This window comes from Erpetoichthys calabaricus, chromosome 16 (assembly GCF_900747795.2).
Source record: "Erpetoichthys calabaricus chromosome 16, fErpCal1.3, whole genome shotgun sequence".
NCBI classification, from domain to species: Eukaryota; Metazoa; Chordata; class Cladistia; order Polypteriformes; family Polypteridae; genus Erpetoichthys; species Erpetoichthys calabaricus.
This window is the reverse complement of record NC_041409.2, coordinates 41165355-41187993: the sequence shown is the minus strand read 5'-3', so window position 1 is coordinate 41187993 and position 22639 is coordinate 41165355. Positions and strand designations below refer to the sequence as shown.

At 41.5% G+C, this 22639-nt stretch overlaps 1 protein-coding gene across 1 annotated transcript; it reads right to left on the bottom strand.

The window, feature by feature from the left end:
* Positions 1-10088: 10088 nt before the first annotated feature.
* LOC114644519 (acyl-coenzyme A thioesterase 1-like) lies at positions 10089-22205 on the bottom strand. Its single transcript, XM_028792599.2, has 3 exons — positions 21638-22205; positions 14028-14230; positions 10089-11784 (listed from the first exon to the last, which is right to left on the bottom strand). Exons 1-3 carry the CDS (start codon positions 22158-22160, stop codon positions 11179-11181), a joined length of 1332 nt encoding a protein of 443 aa, XP_028648432.1. The 5' UTR covers positions 22161-22205; the 3' UTR covers positions 10089-11178.
* Positions 22206-22639: the final 434 nt, after the last annotated feature.

The following is a 22639-nucleotide window of genomic DNA, read 5'->3' as shown; positions in this document are numbered from 1 at the left end:
TGCTGCTTTAATTTTCAATGAAATGAAAAAAGCTCTCCAAGAGAAAACCTCAATGAAGAAGAAACAGTTTGCACTACAGTAATCCCTCGCTATATCGCGCTTCGCCTTTCGCAGCTTCACTCCATCGCGGATTTTATATGTAAGCATATTTAAATATATATCGCGGATTTTTTGCTGGTTTGCGGATTTCTGTGGACAGTAGGTCTTTTAATTTCTGGTACATGCTTCCTCAGTTGGTTTGCCCAGTTGATTTCATACGTGGGACGCTATTGGCAGATGGCTGAGAAGCTACCCAACGTACTTTTCTCTCTCTCTTGCGCTGACTTTCTCTGATCCTGACGTAGGGGGATTGAGCAGGGGGGCTGTTCGCACACCTAGACGATACGGCCGCTCGTCTAAAAATGCTGAAAGATTATCTTCACGTTGCTATCTTTTGTGTGCAGCTGCTTCCTGAAATGACATGCTGCACGGTGCTTCGCATACTTAAAAGCTCGAAGGGCACGTATTGATTTTTGATTGAAAAACAAACTCTCTCTCTCTCTCTCTCTTTCTCTTTGTCTGCTCCTGACGGAGGGGGTGTGAGCTGCCGCCTTCAACAGCTTTGTGCCGCGGTGCTTCGCATACTTAAAAGCCAAACAGCCCTATTGATTTGTTTGCTTTTCTCTCTATCTCTGTGACAGTCACTGCTCCTGACACGCACTCCTTTGAAGAGGAAGATATGTTTGCATTCTTTTAATTGTGAGATGGAACTGTCATCTCTGTCTCGTCATGGAGCACAGTTTAAACTTTTGAAAAAGAGACAAATGTTTGTTTGCAGTGTTTGAATAACGTTCCTGTCTCTCTACAACCTCCTGTGTTTCTGCGCAAATCTGTGACCCAAGCATGACAATATAAAAATAACCATATAAACATATGGTTTCTACTTCGCAGATTTTCTTATTTCGCGGGTGGCTCTGGAACGCAACCCCCGAGATGGAGGAGGGATTACTGTATCTAAAAAGGAGAAACTCTCATTTATAAAGGTTTGCTGCAGATGACTTAACTGAAAATAAATGAATAGTTCCTATGTGTATAATATATATTTATCTATTTGACTAATGCCTTTATTCCAGCAACTTGCAACATCTGAGGTACAATTTGTTACATTACTTTTGTTTTTTGCAGCACAGGCAGGTGAAGTGACTTCCTCAGGGTCACACAGTGGTGTCAGTACCAGGATTTGAACTGACAAGCTCTGGGTTTGCTGAAATATTACTGAAGAATGAAAAAAAACGAAAACAGGCAAATGGGGCTATGCATACAAATGTCCATCCATCCATTATCCAACCCGCTATATCCTAAATACAGGAGCCAATCCCTGCCAACACAGGGCACAAGGCAGGAAACAAACCCCGGGCAAGGTGCCAGCCCACCGCAGGGCGCACACACCCACACACCAGGGACAATTTAGAATCGCCAATGCACCTAACCTGCATGTCTTTGGACTGTGGGAGGAAACCGGAGTACCCGGAGGAAACCCAGAGAGACACAGGGAGAACAGTCAAACTCCACGCAGGGAAGCGAACCCGGGTCTCCTAACTGGCACCTTTCACTGCGCCACCATGCCGCCCGCATACAAACTTAAAAGGTTTAAATAAAACAGAAATATATACCTTTATTTTTACTTCTTTAACTTGTGGAGGGTGTATCCTGTAGCAAAGCCCTAAGTTTTTTCATGAAAGCCCCTTTCAGTCAATAACCCTTAAAAACAGGTGTAAAGCTAAACTTGCAGCACCGCTATTCAATTACACTTGCCTAACGCCTCTTCTAAGGAGACATACTGTGGGATCTGGGCATCCGTCAAAGCACCAATCACAGGCCTGATTAGAAAGCGGGAAGCTGTGATTTGTCGTCTCCCTCCTATGTAACAATCACAGCCCGTGTTTCAACGCACTATGTATGTATGTATATATGTATATATGAAGAGGATGGATGGATGTATATGTGTGTGTTTATGTATATGTATGTGTATATATATGTTGATATGTGTATATATATATATATATACTAGCAAAATACCCGCGCTTCGCAGCGGAGAAGTAGTGTGTTAAAGAGGTTATGAAAAAGTAAAGGAAACATTTTAAAAATAACGTAACATGACTGTCAATGTAATTGTGTTGTCATTGTTATGAGTGTTGCTGTCATATATATATATATATATATACACATATATATATACATACATATACACATATATATATATACATACATATACACATATATATATAAACATATATATATATATATATATATATATATACACATACATATACACACATAGATGCACTTACAATAACATAGAAATCAATATAAACAACATTAACATCATTATCATATGAGAATATGAAGTAATATATAAGAAGCACATTTCATATAAATATAAATTATTAAACAGTAAAATCTTCTTCTATAATTTGCTACCGTGGCTATTCGTTTGTCTGTCCAGGATTTTAAATCACCTGTAGCTTGCAAACTGTTTCACCTATTGGCTTGAAATCTGGTACACATATAGTACGTCACGTCTGCTATCCGGTTTATGGGTGATGATTGTTTTACTCTTTTTATGTTTATTTTATTGTATTGTAGAATCAACTCCTATCTGCGCACACCTATTCGGCCGTGGGCGGATGCGTACGGTGTATTCACTCCATGTTATCGTGCATTGCGCTGTCACTGGTATTATGATAAAAGAATTTGAACATCATATAAGAAGCGTATAAATTATTAAACAGTAAAACATTAACATTTAAGTAGTAAAGTTACATTGAGTACTACTGCAGTGCCTTCGGGTATACCTCATTTTTTCTTTGCCCATTACATGCTTAAATGTATACATTTTTTGGTGTACCTACCCGAGAACACGCGACATATAACCGACCGTGGGAGAAGCATGGATTTTAAACACGCGTTGAGTTCATCTGCTGGTCTCCCTCGTGGAATAACTGGTAATGTTTGACTAAAATCTACAGCGATTAAAACGACATTACCTCCTTTTTTTTTTTTTTTTTTTTTACGATCTCTGAGATCTTGCTTTTTTCGGTTCAAGGCTTCATAAGCTCTTTTATGTTCCATGGTGTACTTAATAAGTACTACTTATCCTAAACCATCATCTTTGAATGTTGCAAGACTTTCGCCTTGTATGTAGATCGGGGTAATTACATTCATTGCATTCCTAGTCTGAATCACAATCTGATTGTATGGGTGGTTACCTGGCAGGTAACACTTATGCTTGGTCATCAAGTCGTCTAACATCCGCTACGTGCCCTCTTTTAATTGCGAGAAGCAGATATATATAGCCAAATTCTCGCGCTTCATTGCGGCGAAGTACTGCTTTTAATTTTTTATTAAGAAGAAAAGAAAACCTTTTTAAACGGATCGAAAATATACCAATAACAATTTGTTAAGGATCTGTTTTTTTGTGAACCTCCCTTTTCACAGCTGTCGCGCTACGGCGTGTGTTTCGTTTATTTGACAGTATGTAGATCGTGGTAATTACATTCATGGCATTCGTTTTCTGAATCACAATCTGATTGTATGGGTGGTTACCTGCCAGGTAACGCTTGTGGTTTGTCAGCAAGTCGCCTTACGTCCGCCAAGTGCCCTCTTTCTGTTCCCAGAAACAAATCATAGAATGGTTTTAATAGTTTACTTTCAAATAATGCAAAGAGTATGCGACACGTGTTTCTCCCTAATTCTGGGCTCATCAGGCGTACACACTCACTGCATCCCCTCTGGGGAATCGAATCTCTATCGTCAGCACCAGAGTTGAAGCCCCTAACGTTGCGGTCAGCAAGTCGGCTAACATCCGCCATGTGCCGTCTTTCAGTTGCAAAAAGCAGATCATAGAATGGTTTTAATAGTTTACTTTCAAATAATGCAAAGAGTATGCGACACGTGTTTCTCCCTAATTCTGGACTCATCAGGCGTACACACTCACTGCATCACCTCTCGGGAATCGAATCTCGAACGTCAGCGCCAGAGGTGAAGCCCCTAACGTTGCGCTACGGCGTGTGGTTCGTTTATACCTCGTGTCTTCTCATTAAACTTTTATCTCGCGAATATGTTATTGCAATCCGCAGCGGGAGCGTTTCTATAAACTTAATTTAAACTTACGTTTTGCACTGTGCTTTGTTTCCCTTATGAAGATGCTTGTATGCTTTACTCGCTCGCTTCTTATTGTTTCGCTCCCTTCTCAATTATTTAATGAATTTTTTGTTCTTCGCTGTTTGCGGCTCCTCCTTCATTTCTCCCTACTCTGTTCACAGTCTTTTCACGTGATTACGTGGGAGGCGTGATGACGTGACACTCAACTCCTCCTCCCACGGCCATCGAGCTGCCGTCCATTACAGTATATTGTGAAAAAAGAGGTTCCAGTTATGACCATTACGCGTTGAATTTCGAAATGAAACCTGCCTAACTTTTGTAAGTAAGCTGTAAGGAATCAGCCTGCCAAATTTCAGCCTTCCACCTACACGGGAAGTTGCAGAATTAGTGATGAGTCAGTCAGTCAGTGAGGGCTTTGCCTTTTATTTATTAGTATAGAAGTATAGATATATATATATGTGGATGTGTATATGTATGTGTATATATATATATATATATATATATATATATATATATGTAGATATGTGTATATGTAGATATGTATATATATGTATATATATGTTTACATAACCTCTTTAACACACTACTTCTCCGCTGCGAAGCGCGGGTATTTTGCTATATATATATAGATAGATTGATAGATATATATATACATATATATAGATAGATATATATATATATAGAGAGAGAGAGATAGAGATATATATATATAGATAGATAGAGATATATATAGATAGATATGTGTATGTATGTAGATATGTATACAGTGGTGTGAAAAACTATTTGCCCCCTTCCTGATTTCTTATTCTTTTGCATGTTTGTCACACAAAATGTTTCTGATCATCAAACACATTTAACCATTAGTCAAATATAACACAAGTAAACACAAAATGCAGTTTTTAAATGATGGTTTTTATTATTTAGGGAGAAAAAAAATCCAAACTTACATGGCCCTGTGTGAAAAAGTAATTGCTCCCTTGTTAAAAAATAACCTAACTGTGGTGTATCACACCTGAGTTCAATTTCCGTAGCAACCCCCAGGCCTGATTACTGCCACACCTGTTTCAATCAAGAAATCACTTAAATAGGAGCTGCCTGACACAGAGAAGTAGACCAAAAGCACCTCAAAAGCTAGACATCATGCCAAGATCCAAAGAAATTCAGGAACAAATAAGAACAGAAGTAACTGAGATCTATCAGTCTGGTAAAGGTTATAAAGCCATTTCTAAAGCTTTGGGACTCCAGCGAACCACAGTGATAGCCATTATCCACAAATGGCAAAAACATGGAACAGTGGTGAACCTTCCCAGGAGTGGCCGACCGACCAAAATTACCCCAAGAGCGCAGAGACGACTCATCCGAGAGGTCACAAAAGACCCCAGGACAACGTCTAAAGAACTGCAGGTCTCACTTGCCTCAATTAAGGTCAGTGTTCACGACTCCACCATAAGAAAGAGACTGGGCAAAAACGGCCTGCATGGCAGATTTCCAAGACGCAAACCACTGTTAATCAAAAAGAACATTAGGGCTCGTCTCAATTTTGCTAAGAAACATCTCAATCATTACCAAGACTTTTGGGAAAATACCTTGTGGACTGATGAGACAAAAGTTGAACTTTTTGGAAGGCAAATGTCCCGTTACATCTGGCGTAAAAGGAACACAGCATTTCAGAAAAAGAACATCATACCAACAGTAAAATATGGTAGTGGTAGTGTGATGGTCTGGGGTTGTTTTGCTGCTTCAGGACCTGGAAGGCTTGCTGTGATAGATGGAACCATGAATTCTACTGTCTACCAAAAAATCCTGAAAGAGAATGTCCGGCCATCTGTTCGTCAACTCAAGCTGAAGCGATCTTGGGTGCTGCAACAGGACAATGACCCAAAACACACCAGCAAATCCACCTCTGAATGGCTGAAGAAAAACAAAATGAAGACTTTGGAGTGGCCTAGTCAAAGTCCTGACCTGAATCCAATTGAGATGCTATGGCATGACCTTAAAAAGGCGGTTCATGCTAGAAAACCCTCAAATAAAGCTGAATTACAACAATTTTGCAAAGATGAGTGGGCCAAAATTCCTCCAGAGCACTGTAAAAGACTCATTGCAAGTTATCGCAAACGCTTGATTGCAGTTATTGCTGCTAAGGGTGGCCCAACCAGTTATTAGGTTCAGGGGGCAATTACTTTTTCACACAGGGCCATGTAGGTTTGGATTTTTTCTCCCTAAATAATAAAAACCACCATTTACAAACTGCATTTTGTGTTTACTTGTGTTATATTTGACTAATGGTTAAATGTGTTTGATGATCAGAAACATTTTGTGTGACAAACATGCAAAAGAATAAGAAATCAGGAAGGGGGCAAATAGTTTTTCACACCACTGTATATGTATATATATATATGTGTCTGATATATATATATATATATATATATATATATATATATATATATGTGTGTGTGTATGTATGGATGTGTGTATATGTATATATATATATGTATATATGTTTATGTATATATATATATGTTTACATAACCTCTTTAACACACTACTTCTCCGCTGCGAAGCGCGGGTATTTTGCTAGTGTTTTATATACTCTGAGTACTGCATACACATGCAAAAGGAAAATTATTTACCAGTTGCTAGTTTTGTGATAAATCCTACGGCTGGCACCATAACAATCCCAGTAAGGACGGCGCTTTGTCTTCCTGGACATATTGGCAAACATTTATGTCATATGCATTTTCAGTCTTTTAGTTTGGGCAGATCCTTTCATAAATGATGTGAAAATGCTAGTAAGATTGTTTTCATTTAAAAAAACACCATTTTTAAATAACACAGTAGGTTGGACATAACCTTAAATCTTTGTCCATTCAGGAGAACATGCTGCTATCTCAATGCAGTCAGTCAGTCTTTTAAGTGAACAGATACAGTGGAACCTTGGGTCACAACCGTAATTCATTCCAAAACTCTGGTCGCAACCCGATTTGGTAGTGACCCGAACTAATTTCCCCCATAGGATTGTATGTAAATACAATTAATCCGTTCCAGACAGTACGGACTATGTAAATATATTTTTTAAAGATTCTTAAGCACAAACATAGTTAATTATACCATAGACCAGGGGTAGGCAACGTCGGTCCTGGAGTGCCACAGTATGTGCAGGTTTTTGTTCCAACCCAGTTCCTTAGCGAGAACTCAATTATTGCTGATGAAGCACATATTGCTTAAGTGACATTTTAATGCTTCATTTTAGTGGTCTCGCTTGTTAAGGTTCTCCAACCTTAATTGCTTGTTTCAATCTTAAACTGCTGCATTCAGTGTTTTAATTGCTCCTTATTAGCAATAAGATGTAAAAGACAAAGCAGCCAGCAGTTCTCCAGCTAGCTTTTTTCCAATTACATCTGTGTGTGTTCATCATGCACGGTTTGATTTAATAAAACACTTAATAGAAAAATGTGACAGACTGAAAATGATCTGTTTTAGGCTTCAAATCATTTGGATGATATCCTTGGAAAGGAAAAAAATCTACGATATAAAAGCCTTACATTGCACAGACTAACAAGCCATAAAATTAAATAGGGTCTGAGATTGGCAATGATTGGTTTCTAATTAAGCAATTGGGTTGAATGAAAACCTGTAGCCACTGCGGCTCACCAGGACCGACATTGCCTACCCCTGTTTTACATCTTATTGCTAATAAGGAGCAATTAAAACACTGAATGCAGCAGTTTAAGATTGAAATAAGCAATTAAGGTTGGAGAACCTTAACAAGCGAGACCATTAAAATGTCACTTAAGCAATATGTGCTTCATCAGCAATAATTGAGTTCTCGTTAAGGAACTGGGTTGGAACAAAAACCTGCACATACTGTGGCACTCCAGGACCGACGTTGCCTACCCCTGCCATAGACTGCACAGTGTAATAGTAAACTAAATATAAAAACATTGAATAACACTGAGAAAACCTTGAACACAGAAAACTTAACACTGCAAGAGTTCACGCTACAGCCTTACGAACTGCTCGCTGTAAACACTTTTTTTTTTAATGAGTTTTAAGCACAGGGAAAAAAATGAAAATTTGAAAAATCCTTAATTTATACAAAAACTAACCATAAACAACCAAGAAAACTAACCTTGCATGAGTCGAGTCCTGGCATGAAGGAAGTGAGGAGGAAGCTGGGTGGAGAGGAGGTTACAGTTTTGAAGGAGAGTCCCTCTGCGCAATGGAGGGATGTCCTCCTTCAAGTGTTTCCTCTCTTGTGATTTCTTGGGCTTCTTGTGTTTTTAGCTGTTGGATCAGACTTTGCGAAATAGCGGTATAATGTGACTTGCCTTTTCCTACGCATTAAAATTTTTCGGAAATGCTAGACAACATGGTTGTTCCTCATGTTTATCACTCTGTTCGCAAGTGCTTTGTCAGGATGGTTCTTATCGAAAAAATCCTGGCACTCGTTCCATTTTTCCATGACGGCTGTTATTGCAACACTTTTTATAACCGCCCTTTCCTCTTCTTCCCCTTGAGGACTGCTCCTCGGTGAGCAACTTATGCTGCTCCTGCTGGAGTTCGAGTTTCTCCGTCTTCAGCTCCTCGATGTCCTCATTGTCCACTTCAAAACCCATGCTCTTGCCCATGGACACAATCTCATCCACAACAGGAGGCTCAAATCTCTCTAAATCCTGTTCAGGAAAGCATTCAGGCCAATTTCAAGGTCCGGTATCTGATGTCTTCCCGGGCCTTATCGATGAGGTTGATGCAATGAACGATATTAAAATGCTATCCCCTGCAAGTTGCTTCTCGTTCAGCCACACTAGCAACAGTTTTTCCACCTCTTCCAGCACTTGAGGCCTCTGCTTGGTTAACACTGTAACTCCTTTTGCAACATCAGCTGCTTTAATGGCCTCTTTCTGCTTTAGAATAGTCGAAATCGTAGATTTTGACTTCTTGTACTCAGCGGCAAGATCAGTAACACGAACGCCACGCTCATACTTTTCAATATTTTTTCTTTAATTCGGTTTAATTTTTCTTCTAACCTTTCTTCTCACCAGCACTACCACTCTTCACTTGGTTAGAGGCCATGGTTAATTGCAAAATTAATGCAAAAGCACATGAAATAGAGCACAAAGAGTACACAACGAATGCACGCATGTCTGACCGAGAACAATGTACAGGGAGAGACTGAACATGTGCGGAAATCATAGGCGCGTACGAACCGGAAGGGAAACTGGCTTGAGTCTGTGGGTGTGAACAGATGCAAAAGTTTGGCGAACTTTTTGGTCATAACCCGATTTGTATATGTTCTGAGACGTTCGTCACCCAAGGTTCCACCGTATATGTGTGAAAGCATCAGAAATTTCTTTTCACTGGATACAAGTTCCTTAAGAAATCGGGCAAGAGAAGGACCACTTTGCAAGAAGAAAAACACCTAGAATCTGAGTCCATAGGCATTTTCTTATCACAGGATATTTTTTTCAGGAACCACACTTTTTAGAAACTCAGGAAGTTTTGTAGCATTTTCACTGCAGGAACTGCCGTTTGTAGTTCCTGATAGGTAGTTCCTGGTACTTTTTTTTAGCTCCTACTCCAGGGTCTATACTTTTCATCCAACCATGAATCCAGCAATAGGGTGGGTCTGGGTCACAGATTGTGCTGATTGGTTGACCTAACTTTAGCTTCTCCTTGTCGGTCCATGAGTGAGGTTATAAGCACATGGTGGATGGATTTACAAGGAAAAGATCTGTGATACTATCAGATGGTCTTGTTCAAAACCACTTCACTGGACAGATCAGCAAAGCCCTCTGAAAGCTGGCACATTATGATGCAGTCTTCTGCTAGTATCATTTAAATCCCAATGTCAAGCAACACTTAACACCCTGGAATAACAAACCAAAAGCGTTTTTTTGCAAATTTATTAAAAACATAAACTGAAATCTCACATTGACCTAAGTGTTCAGACCCTTAGTTTTTGTTGAAGCCCCTTTGGCTATGATTCCATCTGAATCAAACACAAATCTTCCTAGAGCTGTCCACCTGAGCAATCTTGGGAGAAGGGACTTGGTAAGAAAGGTGACCAAGGACCACCACAGTCACTCTGGCTGAGCACCAAAGAACCTATGGGGAGATTGGGAGAAACTTCCAGAACAACAGCCATCACTGCAACATCCCACTAATCTGGGCTTTATGGTAATGTGGCCAGATTGCATATGAAATCCCACTTGGAGTATGTAAAAAGGCACCTTAAAGGACTCAGACTATGAGAATCAAGACTGATCTGTTTGGCCTCAGTTCCAAGTGTCACATCTGGAGACAGCCGGGCACAGCTCAGCACCTGCCCAATACCAGTCCAGTGGCATCAGGGGCTGGGAGATGAACAGAATGAAATGCACCTGAGCGAAATGTCAAGTTTCCTAGTAACTGTGATATTTAATAAAATCCTATCCTGAGTTCATTCTGGGGTACTGACTTTTGCTTGATGAGGGAAGAAATTAATTTAAATGATTTAGCAGAAGGATTTTGGGGGTCTTCTGAATTTGTATAACTACATTTCTTAATATAATAAAAATACATCCTTGTTAACTTTCAAGGTGAGGGTTTTGGAGAGGTGCTTATGTTAGAAAAGCATATTTAATATTAAGCAAACTTGTCTAATGTTACAAATTGATGAAAAACTATGGCTGCTCAGCATTAAGTAGTTCTTATTGTGTGTGCTGTAATTGAAGCTCACATGACATTCTCCAACTTTGTGCATTTGTTGTCATTTTAAAAAAACACAATTACACTTATCTGACTATAGCACTCACTAATGTCATTTACTCTGCATTGTTAAAAAAACGTTTGGCATAATGTAGTTTCAAAGATGGTCATTACCTTTAAAACCAGGCAAGTACCACCTAAGGCACAAGTGGTGCAACTAAGGCATCTAAAAGTTCTTGAGCTTTGTGTGTGGCAATGAAGGCAGTTTTGATTAATGGAAAGAAGGCAAATGCACATCTCACAGCTTCAGATTCACAATATGTTTTTGCTGTGCCTTTTATTTATTTTTTAAAGTTTGGCACTAGAACAATGTTTCCCTGTGCCCAGATGCTCTTTGAGAAATGCGTCGATTCTTTCCCACATGTCAATCTGCGCCATGGCATGACTCTTGGCTTCTCCGCCCCAGGCGACTGGCATTCCAACCAGCATGTGCAAGGAAGCCGTACAATGTGGGAAGTATGGTGGCTCAAGGTAGTGGCCAGCCATAGGATACACGACCTTCTCAAAATTATCTTTCCCATGAGCCTTCAGGCGTTTGACAGCCTCCTCTGCAAAGAAAGGGCTGTTCCAGTTGCGGTCATCTTCAGAAACCAAAAAGAGAAATCTGCAGTCTGCCTGCTCTATCGGGATCAAGCTTTTTTGATTCTCACCTTCCAAAGGGTTGTTCAGGGTGTCTCTTATGTCTGCTACTCCAGACTTCATGACAGTTACCTTACTGGAGTCACCTATCAGCCCAGGGAAAACTGTGCCCTTGTATGTTATGGGAAAAACCGCAACGGCGTTGCACCCATTGATACTGACAACAGCAGAGATGCCTGGTGTGAATGTTGCCAGTAATAGAGCTAGGTCTCCACTTTTCGAGGCTCCGATGACGCCGATCCCAGGGCCTGCCACCTGTCAAGCAAAGTATAATCATTTAGTGAGTGAACACTTAAATTGGAACAATGGTAATTATAACATTTTTTTATATTGCTAAGACCTCTACAAAAGGTCAAATTTGGAGCTCAGGGTCACATAGTGTGCAATTACATGCACATACAAAACTGTGATAAGGTGGGTAACCTGATTAAGAGACCGGTTAATGACACTCCTCTGTTTACATGCAAGAGTCCACTTGCGGAGTTCTACTTTGGCAAAATGATGTCGCAAAAACAAAAAAAGTAAATTATATATACATTATCAACAACTGCCAACAATCCAATAACAAATGTATGGCCTGTGTGAGTTAGTAATGTACCTGTTATATTGCTGTATCAAAAATGTAATGTGTAACATGTTTTACTTTGGCGTTACCTTTTCCTTTGTATGACGAACTGCACATTTGACTGGGGCTAACATGTTATTGAATACTAAGCTCATATATGAACCTTCATGAAACTGACCAGACACACTGCCAAATGTGATCATTTTCCTGTGCTTTATAAATATGTTTAGTCCTTCATGTGCTGAAGTAAGTCACATTCAGCCTTTTTTTTTTTTTTTAACTTCCTTGACACGAGTCACTGATGGTTCATGGTATGAACACTGGCCACAGCGTCACTCAGCCACTGTTTCCACATCACTCTAGCAAACAGCTGGATGAAAGCTGGACTGACACTTTATTTATAGGTTGCTGTTACCAGAATGCACACAGGACACTCTCCTGCTAGGCTGTACAGCGGCATACCGGTGGGGCTGGGATGACAATAACACAGAAATGTTTATGCTTCTTGTTACCTTCAGCATGTTACACTCTGCTGCTCCCAAGACGGTACAACATTTCTGAAATATTGAGACAGATTATTTCAGCCAGGGGAAGGAATGATGCAATCACTCGAGCATTTGCATCTCTGTGGACACTTCTTCCATGGATGCTTGGAAGCGTGTGCAAGTGCAACAGACGTGCACAGGCTACAAAATACAAGAGAAGTTTGAAATTTGTAAAGTTTTAAGTTTTTTTTTCACAAACATTCTATATACACATTTGCCACAAGAAACTCTGTTCTAAAGTTAAGTGTTTTCTATAAATTTTAAAAAATAAATGGCCAATCCTGGCGTTTTAAAATGAACCCAAAGGATTATGGGGCTCCAATGGAAAATGAAAGCATAATAAAAACTTACTGAATACGTCATCTTTGAATTTCATTAAGAGAAAACATGGCTTCTGTGTTTCTGACACATGCTTGTGATGGCAAAATCATTTTATCACATATTCCAGGTACGATTGTCTTGTGGTAAGGACACATTTTTCTGTTTGCATGTGTGACTTCTCACATAAATACGGAAGTGAATCAAAACAAAACCAACCATACGGCACAAACAGGACAGGAAACCACGGCCGGGTTTGGGGGTTGAGAAGAAAGTTTATTGGGAAAGACGACAAGCACTGAGGTAGTACACACAGCGGATCGTCTTTTAAAATCAATGAATTTCATAGTATTGTTTTTGTTGGTTCAGAAAAGGCATGTAGAAGATATTTTACAATGTGTGTAATCAGAAAATGCGAATCAATACTCGACAACTGTCTAGGCTTGAAAAATGAATGTATTCATAAAGTTTGTATGCTTTTATTTTCTGTTGCAGCCCTGTGTCCCATGGGGTTCATTGTAAGACTATCTGTGTCCACTGAAACTGCATACTGTATAAAACAGTACAGGGTCACGCCAAGTACCCCCACCCAACTTACTCCTCAACACCCTATCCTCATTACATTATCAAATGACAGCACCTGTCACAGAGATGTCACCATTTCCTATTATTACTGCCTGATATGCTTTTTGTTGCTTTCATTTAATGACATAGTAGGCCTTGGTGACTCAAAAGGACTTGGACATTTTCATGAATGTATTAGTGTTCATACACACCAACTTGTGGAGTCACCTTTAATATCTTCCCACACTTCAAAGTTATACACACTGCCATGTCAAACACTGACAGTGAAAGGTGATTTGGGCCACAGGGATGATGAGTGATACAAGTCACACATCCTGGACCATTGTAGCTATGAGACATCCTCTGCTGATTCTGACTACGTGTTCATTGGAAACTCAATTACTGAGTAATACACACTAAATAGCATTCAGTTCTTTTCAAGTTTGTAATTTGTCTTTGTATATTGTGCCATTTGTAGGGATGATGCATTGGGTTCAGTATCATACCTTTGGGTGGGTGCGGAGAAAAGTGGACGCCTCCTCAAAGTACTCCAGCTGCAGCTTCCTCATGTCTTTGGGCAGGTCCTGATAGCCATAGTAGGCGAGAGCGAGCACCACAAAACCGTGGGCCGAGAGCAGACAGGCCCTGTACTCTGGCAGACCTCCTCCTGTGCCATACATGTCAAGAACCCCAGGAAACGGGCCTTCACCTACAAAATGAGAGAAATTCAACTTAACTTTATTGATTAGCCTGCACTTATACTTCTGGAAAATACCAGCACAGCGCTGCAAATATGGATGGACAAAAACAGACTATTAAAAATGCAGGCTCTAGTCACGCGCCAGTTTGTCTGTGCTTGTTATGTAGCTGTTTCCTAAACAACGTCTCATTTCTTGATTGGTCACCCTTTACGGAAGAAAGCCATGTCCTAACACGGTAGGCATGAAAGAACTGTTTTCCAAGGTGCTTATGTGTTGATTATCTGTGCGTGTCCAAATTGTGCTTTGTACAGTTTGAATGCTGCCTACATGCGCCGGTCACTACGGTTTAGTGATAAATCCCATGGCTGATGGCATTACAGTCCATTCAGTGAATTTTCTGCTGATGAGCTTGTGCCCAGTGTAGACAAACACTTACATCACATGCGATTTCGGTTGTTTTAGTGTGAATGGGAGAATTTTCATAAACAATTTGAAAATGACCGAATGAATGAATTTTTTTTTTAAGAAAACGTAGTAGTATAGACGTACCCGGAGGGTGGTCTGGGTGACCTCTGAAATACTGCATCTTTAATCTTGAGAAAATGGACTGTTACGTTTAACAAAGAATCAACATTTCCACACCCCTTGCGTTATCCAGTTGTTACACACTTAAGTAAATTGAGATCACCCATGAGGGTTAAGAATCCGCACCCGTGTCCAAGTATAAATATTCATTATATACTCATTATTGGCAGGCAGTAGTTAAAGTTTTAGATGGTTCAAATCCCACTACTGACAATGTGTGACCACAAGCAAGTCCCTTCACCTGCCTGTGCTCCAACTGGATAAATAAATGTAATGGAACCAGCTGTATGTCAGATGTTATAAGTTAGCTCGTATAAAAGCGTTAGCCACGTAAGTAATAATAATTTTTTCAGTTCTTGGGGAAGCCCTGTGCTTGTGCCAGTTGTGTACAGTGGAACCTCAGTTCACGACCATAATTCGTTCCAAAACTCTGGTCATAAACCGATTTGGTTGTGAAGCGAAGCAATTTCCCCCATAGGATTGTATGTAACTACAATTAATCCGTTCCAGACCATACGAACTGTATGTAAATATATATTTAAGTTTTTAAGCACAAATATAGTTAAACCATAGAATGCACAGTGTAATAGTAAACCAAATGTAAAAACATTGACTAACACTGAGAAAACCTTGAACAACAGAGAAAACTAACATTGCAAGAGTTTGCGCTATACTGTTGCCTTATGACCCGATCGCTGTAAACACTTTTTTTTTGAGTTTTAAGCACAGGGGAAAAAAAAGGAACATTTGATCAAATCCAAACTTTATTTAAAAGCCAACCATAAGCAACCAAGAAAGTAACATTGCAAGAGTTCACGCTAATAGCCTTATAACCCGATCGCTGTGTAAACTTTTTTTAATGAGTTTTAAGCACAGGGAAAAAAATGAACATTTGAAAAAACAGAAATTTAATAAACAACCAAGAAAAGTAACATTGCAACAATTTACACTATGAACTGAACAATGAACATTTGAAAAATCCGTAATACAAAAACTAACCATAAACCACCAAGAAAACTAACTTTGCATGAGTCGAGTTCTGGCATGAAGTGAGGAGGAACTGGGTGGAGAACAATCCGGTCTCGTCGCAGTTGAAGACTTGTTGCGGGATGTAGCCTTCGTCCTCCATTAATTTTGTGAAATTTTTCACGATTTCTTACGCAGCTTCGGTGTCGGAACTAGCAGCCTCTCCATGCCTTACCACACTACGAATGCCACTTGTCTTGCAAAACTTTTCAAACCATCCTCTACAGGCTTTAAATTCCTCACTTTCGCCACTCATAGAAGGACAGTTTTGCAGCAAATCGCCACGAATCTTCCTGGCTTTCTCGCATAACATCGCCTCGCATATGCTATCCCCTGCAAGTTGCTTCTCGTTCAACCACACTAGCAACAGTTTTTCCACCTCTTCCAGCACTTGAGGCCTCTGCCTGGTTAACGCTGTAACTCCTTTTGCAACATCAGCTGCTTTAATAGATTCTTTCTGCTTTAGAATAGTCAAAATCGTAGATTTTGACTTCTTGTACTCGCCGGCAAGATCAGTAACACGAACAGCACGCTCATACTTTTCAATAATTTCTTTCTTTACTTCGATTTCAATTTTCTGCAAAACTTTCTTCTCACCACTCTTCACTTGCTTAGAAGCCATGGTTAACTGCAAAAGCACACGAAATACTGTAGAGCACAAAGAATTCGCAGGTAAAGCACGCACGTCTGACTGAGAACAATGAACAGGGAGAGGCTGAACACGTGCTTAAATACAGTAATCGGCGTGTACGAACCGGAAGGGAAATGAAATAGAGCACAAAGACTTCACAGCGAAAGCATGCACGTCTGCCCGAGAACAATGCAACACGTGCGGAAATCATCGGTGTGCACAAACCAAAAGGGAAACTGGCTTGTTTGTATACCGAGTGTGTGGTCGTGAACCGCAGCAAAAGTTTGGCAAACTTTTTGGTCGTAAACCGATTTGTACATGTACCGAGACGTTTGTGAACCAAAGTTCCACTGTATTTGTGTATTCTAAATCTGTCTTGTGAACTGCAAGAGAACTTATTTTAACACTGTGATTCAGGTAAAGAGCTGGACATGCCAGTCAGCCCCAGTGCTTCAGTGGACACCCAACCTTAGCAATTGAGAGATGCAAAGATAAACTTGCTGGTGATGGCACTTAAATCCAGGCTTCTCTAAAAGATAGTGGAGCAGACAGGAAGGAGACACTTCAGTATAATTGGGCTACATTGCAGAGCTATCCACAGCACAAAGACTTGGAATAAGCTAAGCTACAACCCCCAGAATGTAGGGATTTGGAGTGATGAGGCAAAAATGGATCTTTATGGTCACAACCATAAGCACAATGCTTGGATGGGAGTCAATGATGCCCATGTAGAGAATCACACCATCCTTACTGTGAAGTATGGAAGAGGACTGCTCAGGATATTTGGTGAAAAACTGGGTGGGTTTGGGCGAGGGAATCTGCATGCATCAGTCTGAAAGCTGAATGTGTGACTTTCCACCATGATGACAGTCCAAAAGCCCAAGGACACCTGGATGAGTGCTGGATGTGCAAGGCAACCAAACAATTTCAAGAAGCTGGGGAAGAGTGGTACAGAGACTCATTCACAGCAATCACAAATTGCTCCAAGTGGTTAATGTTGCTCAAGGAGGTGACACAGGAAATGAAGCACCAAGGGGCAGTAAACTTTGGAACAGAGTCACCTGCCTATGCATGCACAGTTCTGTCATGACAGCTTCATCAGAGTGCTATTACTGGATAAAGGACATGTTCTGTATGTGTGTTGTATGAAATTGGCATGGGCCCTTACGACTGATTATGTATCAAATGACATGGAGAATCCTCTATCGATGAAAATCAAACTACAAATGAGAACGTGCAAAAAGCAGAGAGAGAGTTGATCTTGGCCATCAGCATTACCAAGGTGGGGATTTGGGGTCCGAACCCCCATGATGTATAATTTATGACAGCTACCCATGATTTATCACAGGGACAAAGCTAGGCCCTCCACGCAGGAGCCTGGCTCACCCAAATCATGCGACACTGTTTTGCACCAGCTTTAATCATTACTGCAGTCAATGCAGAGTGAATACCGAAAGCCCTCCGGTGAGTAATTTTGAAATGTGCTGCTCAAGTCCCGCAATTGGGAGTTATTATTTTATGCCCATTGTATCTATCTATCTATCTATCTATCTATCTATCTATCTATCTAATGCATGCTTGGTTTGTAGATTGCTTTCAACTCCCTTTGGTTTGGTCACATTCGTGCTTAATGAGTTCTATCGTAGTGAATGTAAGCAGCTCACCATTAATGACAAATCAAAACACAATTAAATAATTTATAAAGAAACCTAAATTTGATGAAAGCAAGCCCAACTGCATATGTTGAGCCTAAGCTAAGAAAAAAAAGCGAGTCAGACTCCTCAAAACACCAGAAACATGGCCAAATCCACATGAATCTCCAAGAAACAAAAATGGCAGTTCAACCCCACCATCTGCTGTGTCAGGGTTTGACTAAAAAGCCAATCCGGGAAGACTGGTAAAGTTTCCAATTACCACATTTAGAAAATCCTGCATTTTTTTCCCTTGTGCTGGTATACCAAGTGTAAATGCCTGAAAAACAGCATGGTTAGAGATGAGGTGTTAATAAAATGTGCAGCCATGTTTCTGAGATGCACAGCAGTGAACAAACTACATCTGTGACAGATGGATTCAGTGATTGGAAGCCCCTCTGTCGAGCCTGTTGAAAGTTAGTAAACAGCACATAAACACACAAGCAAGATCTGGGCAGACACCTAAAAGTCACAACGCACAATTTTAAATTAAACAAAACACTCAACATAAATGTATTTTTGTAGTTAGAAACCATGAACATATTAAAGTAGTTTCTGACATCTGAATGTTCTTTGCCAAACAAGATATTACTGCCGAGGCACTAAACCAGGAGAATTTTATGGAATTGTTTAAACTGGGGGCGGCATGGTGGCACACTGGGTAGAGCTGCTGCCTCGCAGTTGGGTGATCTGGGGACCTGGGTTCGCTTCCCGGGTCCTCCCTGCGTGGAGTTTGCATGTTCTCCCCGTGTCTGCGTGGGTTTCCTCCGGGCGCTCCGGTTTCCTCCCACAGTCCAAAGACATGCAGGTTAGGTGGATTGGCGATTCTAAATTGGCCCTAGTGTGTGCTTGGTGTGTGGGTGTGTTTGTGTGTGTCCTGCGGTGGGTTGGCACCCTGCCCAGGATTGGTTCCTGCCTTGTGCCCTGTGTTGGCTGGGATTGGCTCCAGCAGACCCCCGTGACCCTGTGTTCGGATTCAGCGGGTTGGAAAATGGATGGATGTTTAAACTGGTGGCTGAGTATAATCCTGAAATGAACAACCGCTTTGACAAATTGGAAAAAAAAGTGAAAAAATAATGTACAAAATTGTTTGCTGCAGTCTGCTGCTTCTCTACTCGAAGGAAAAACAAAGGATTTGCCTACATGTCATTAACAACCATTACTGTTGATGAATGTAAAGATGCCTCAAAAAGAGCTCCTGTGCAGTGTGCATCCGCTTCATTCTTGGAGACCCTCTCAAAGGCAGGTGCTCACTGTGTTCGTGGAGACACACACGATATGACAGCTTAAAGGCCAACAGATCTGGACTCTTTACCGTCCACAGCACTTGTCAGTAATGTCGGGGAATAAAGGTGGGCTGCGGCGGTGCTCCTGAAGGGGCCCTGCTGTAGTGAATGATGTACAGTGCATCCGGAAAGTATTCACAGTGCATAACTTTTTCCACATTTTGTTATGTTACAGCCTTATTCCAAAATGGATTAAATTCATTTTTTTCCTCAGAATTCTACACACAACACCCCATGACGACAATGTGAAAAAGGTTTACTTGAGGTTTTTGCAAATTTATTAAAAATAAAAAAAATTGAGAAAGCACATGTACATAAGTATTCACAGCCTTTGCCATGAAGCTCAAAATTGAGCTCAGGTGCATCCTGTTTCCCCTGATCATCCTTGAGATGTTTCTGCAGCCTCATTGGAGTCCACCTGTGGTAAATTCAGTTGATTGGACATGATTTGGAAAGGCACACACCTGTCTATATAAAGTCCCACAGTTGACAGTTCATGTCAGAGCACAAACCAAGCATGAAATCAAAGGAATTGTCTGTTGACCTCTGAGACAGGATTGTCTCAAGGCACAAATCTGGGGAAGGTTACAGAAAAATTTCTGCTGCTTTGAAGGTCCCAATGAGCACAGTGGCCGCCATCATCCGTAAGTGGAAGAAGTTTGAAACCACCAGGACTCTTCCTAGAGCTGGCCGGCCATCTAAACTGAGCGATCGGGGGAGAAGGGCCTTGGTCAGGGAGGTGACCAAGAACCCGATGGTCACTCTGTCAGAGCTCCAGAGGTCCTCTGTGGAGAGAGGAGAACCTTCCAGAAGGACAACCATCTCTGCAGCAATCCACCAATCAGGCCTGTATGGTAGAGTGGCCAGATGGAAGCCACTCCTTAGTAAAAGGCACATGGCAGCCCGCCTAGAGTTTGCCAAAAGGCACCTGAAGGACTCTCAGACCATGAGAAACAAAATTCTCTGGTCTGATGAGACAAGATTGAACTCTTTGGTGTGAATGCCAGGCATCACATTTGGGGAAAACCTGGCACCATCCCTACAGTGAAGCATGGTGGTGGCAGCAGCATGCTGTGGGGATGTTTTTCAGTGGCAGGAACTGGGAGATAAAGGATAAAGGGAAAGATGACTGCAGCAATGTACAGAGACATCCTGGATGAAAACCTGCTCCAGAGCGCTCTTGACCTCAGACTGGGGCGACGGTTCATCTTTCAGCAGGACAACGACCCTAAGCACACAGCCAAGATATCAAAGGAGTGGCTTCAGGACAACTCTGTGAATGCCCTTGAGTGGCCCAGCCAGAGCCCAGACTTGAATCCGATTGAACATCTCTGGAGAGATCTTAAAATGGCTGTGCACCGACGCTTCCCATCCAACCTGATGGAGCTTGAGAGGTGCTGCAAAGAGAAATGGGCAAAACTGGCCAAGGATAGGTGTGCCAAGCTTGTGGCATCATATTCAAAAAGACATGAGGCTGTAATTGCTGCTAAAGGTGCATCGACAAAGTATTGAGCAAAGGCTGTGAATACTTACGTACATGTGATTTCTCAGTTTTTTTATTTTTAATAAATTTGCAAAAACCTCAAGTAAACTTTTTTCATGTCGTCATTATGGGGTGTTGTGTGTAGAATTCTGAGGAAAAAAATTAATTCAATCCATTTTGGAATAAGGCTGTAACATAACAAAATGTGGAAAAAGTGATGAGCTGTGAATACTTTCCGGATGCACTGTACTTGGCGGCTCCTGCTACTTCTTACTAGCTGGTGAAGCTCGACTGACTGTTAAATATTTGCATACATAATACATGAATCTGTTGCTGATAATTTCCCTAGTACAAAACGTTGTTGTTCCTAAAACTAATTTATGTAGCTAAATGCAAGTTTCTGTCCATGTATTCGTACTGATAAAGCAACTGTTCACTATATTTATGTGTTATTCCTGAACAGAGAAGAACTTTTCGGGTGTGTTCACATTCCCCAACACTATACCCATTGGGATTAATAAAGTATCTATCTATCTATCTATACAATTTATAGCTTAGCCTTTATCATAAATTGATTTATAATTCATATGCTTTCACGTCCCTCATTAAATAACGTTCCTGGTCGCACCCCCGCTACGCCACCTGACCGCTTATGCCCCAAGCTCAACCCTCTGTGGTCAAAACGCAAACAAGGAAGGCACGCGCACACTCACCCGGAGGCAGAAAGAGCGTCCCGCGGACTCGACCCTCGTTAACCGGCAGCCTGCGCACCCCTTCGGCTAAGAAGACTCGTTCAAGCGTCTCGCTGGCCAGAAGGCGACCGTTCTGCTCCTCGCCATCGCGAGCCTCCAGCTCCACTAGGAAGGGACTCCGCACGTCGCGCTTCACGAGCATCTTGTACGGATTCTGAGGGCGCAGCGACCAGAAGAGGCCCATGGGCTCGGCTCCGGTGTAGCTGCCACCGAGAGAGGGCGACCTGCTGAGGTCCACTCGGCCGCTGGAGTCTGCGCGATACCGGGCGTTCGATTCGAACAGTTCGCCCTTCTCGTCTCTCAGCCTGGCCTGCATAACGACCTCCTGCTCTGGCACCAACCCCTCTACCTCTATAGCGAGTGGATCGCTGAAAAGGGAGCGGGGGCCGGGGCGTACCAGGAACCGGGCGGAGAGGCTACTACTCCATCGGGCGCAGCGGATGGCCATGAGCGACCAGTGTTGTGTCCTTTGCAGAAGAATCATAAAAACAGTGAGTTTTGTGGAGTCGTTCTGCAGACTGAGGAGCAACGCTGAAGCCGTCCAAAGACGTCTTCCAGTCTGCAAACAAATCCAATTCAATTGGTTTAGAGCGGCCAGAAGGCGGGGCCTATTGTGACGTCACGCACAGAGCTACGCAGAGCAGCATAGACATAGAATAACTAGACGCCGCATGACCAGCAGCATCGTACGTCAACGTCGCCGCCATATTGCGAGTGGCACTGTTGTGGAGTGAAGTAATGGATAAAGATGCGTTATGCATGTGCTGCTTGGGATTGTACAAACCGCTGTACACTCCAAACCAGATCCAGGGGGATTACATTTCATAGGTAAGGCTGAACAATTGTTTTGGTTATATCTGGCCATTGGAAAATCCCATTTTATAATCTTAACTTTAGCTACGCCAGGCTAAGCTAGCAAAGCTATGCATTTATGTGTTCAAGTGAGCCTCCAAGCAACGTTTT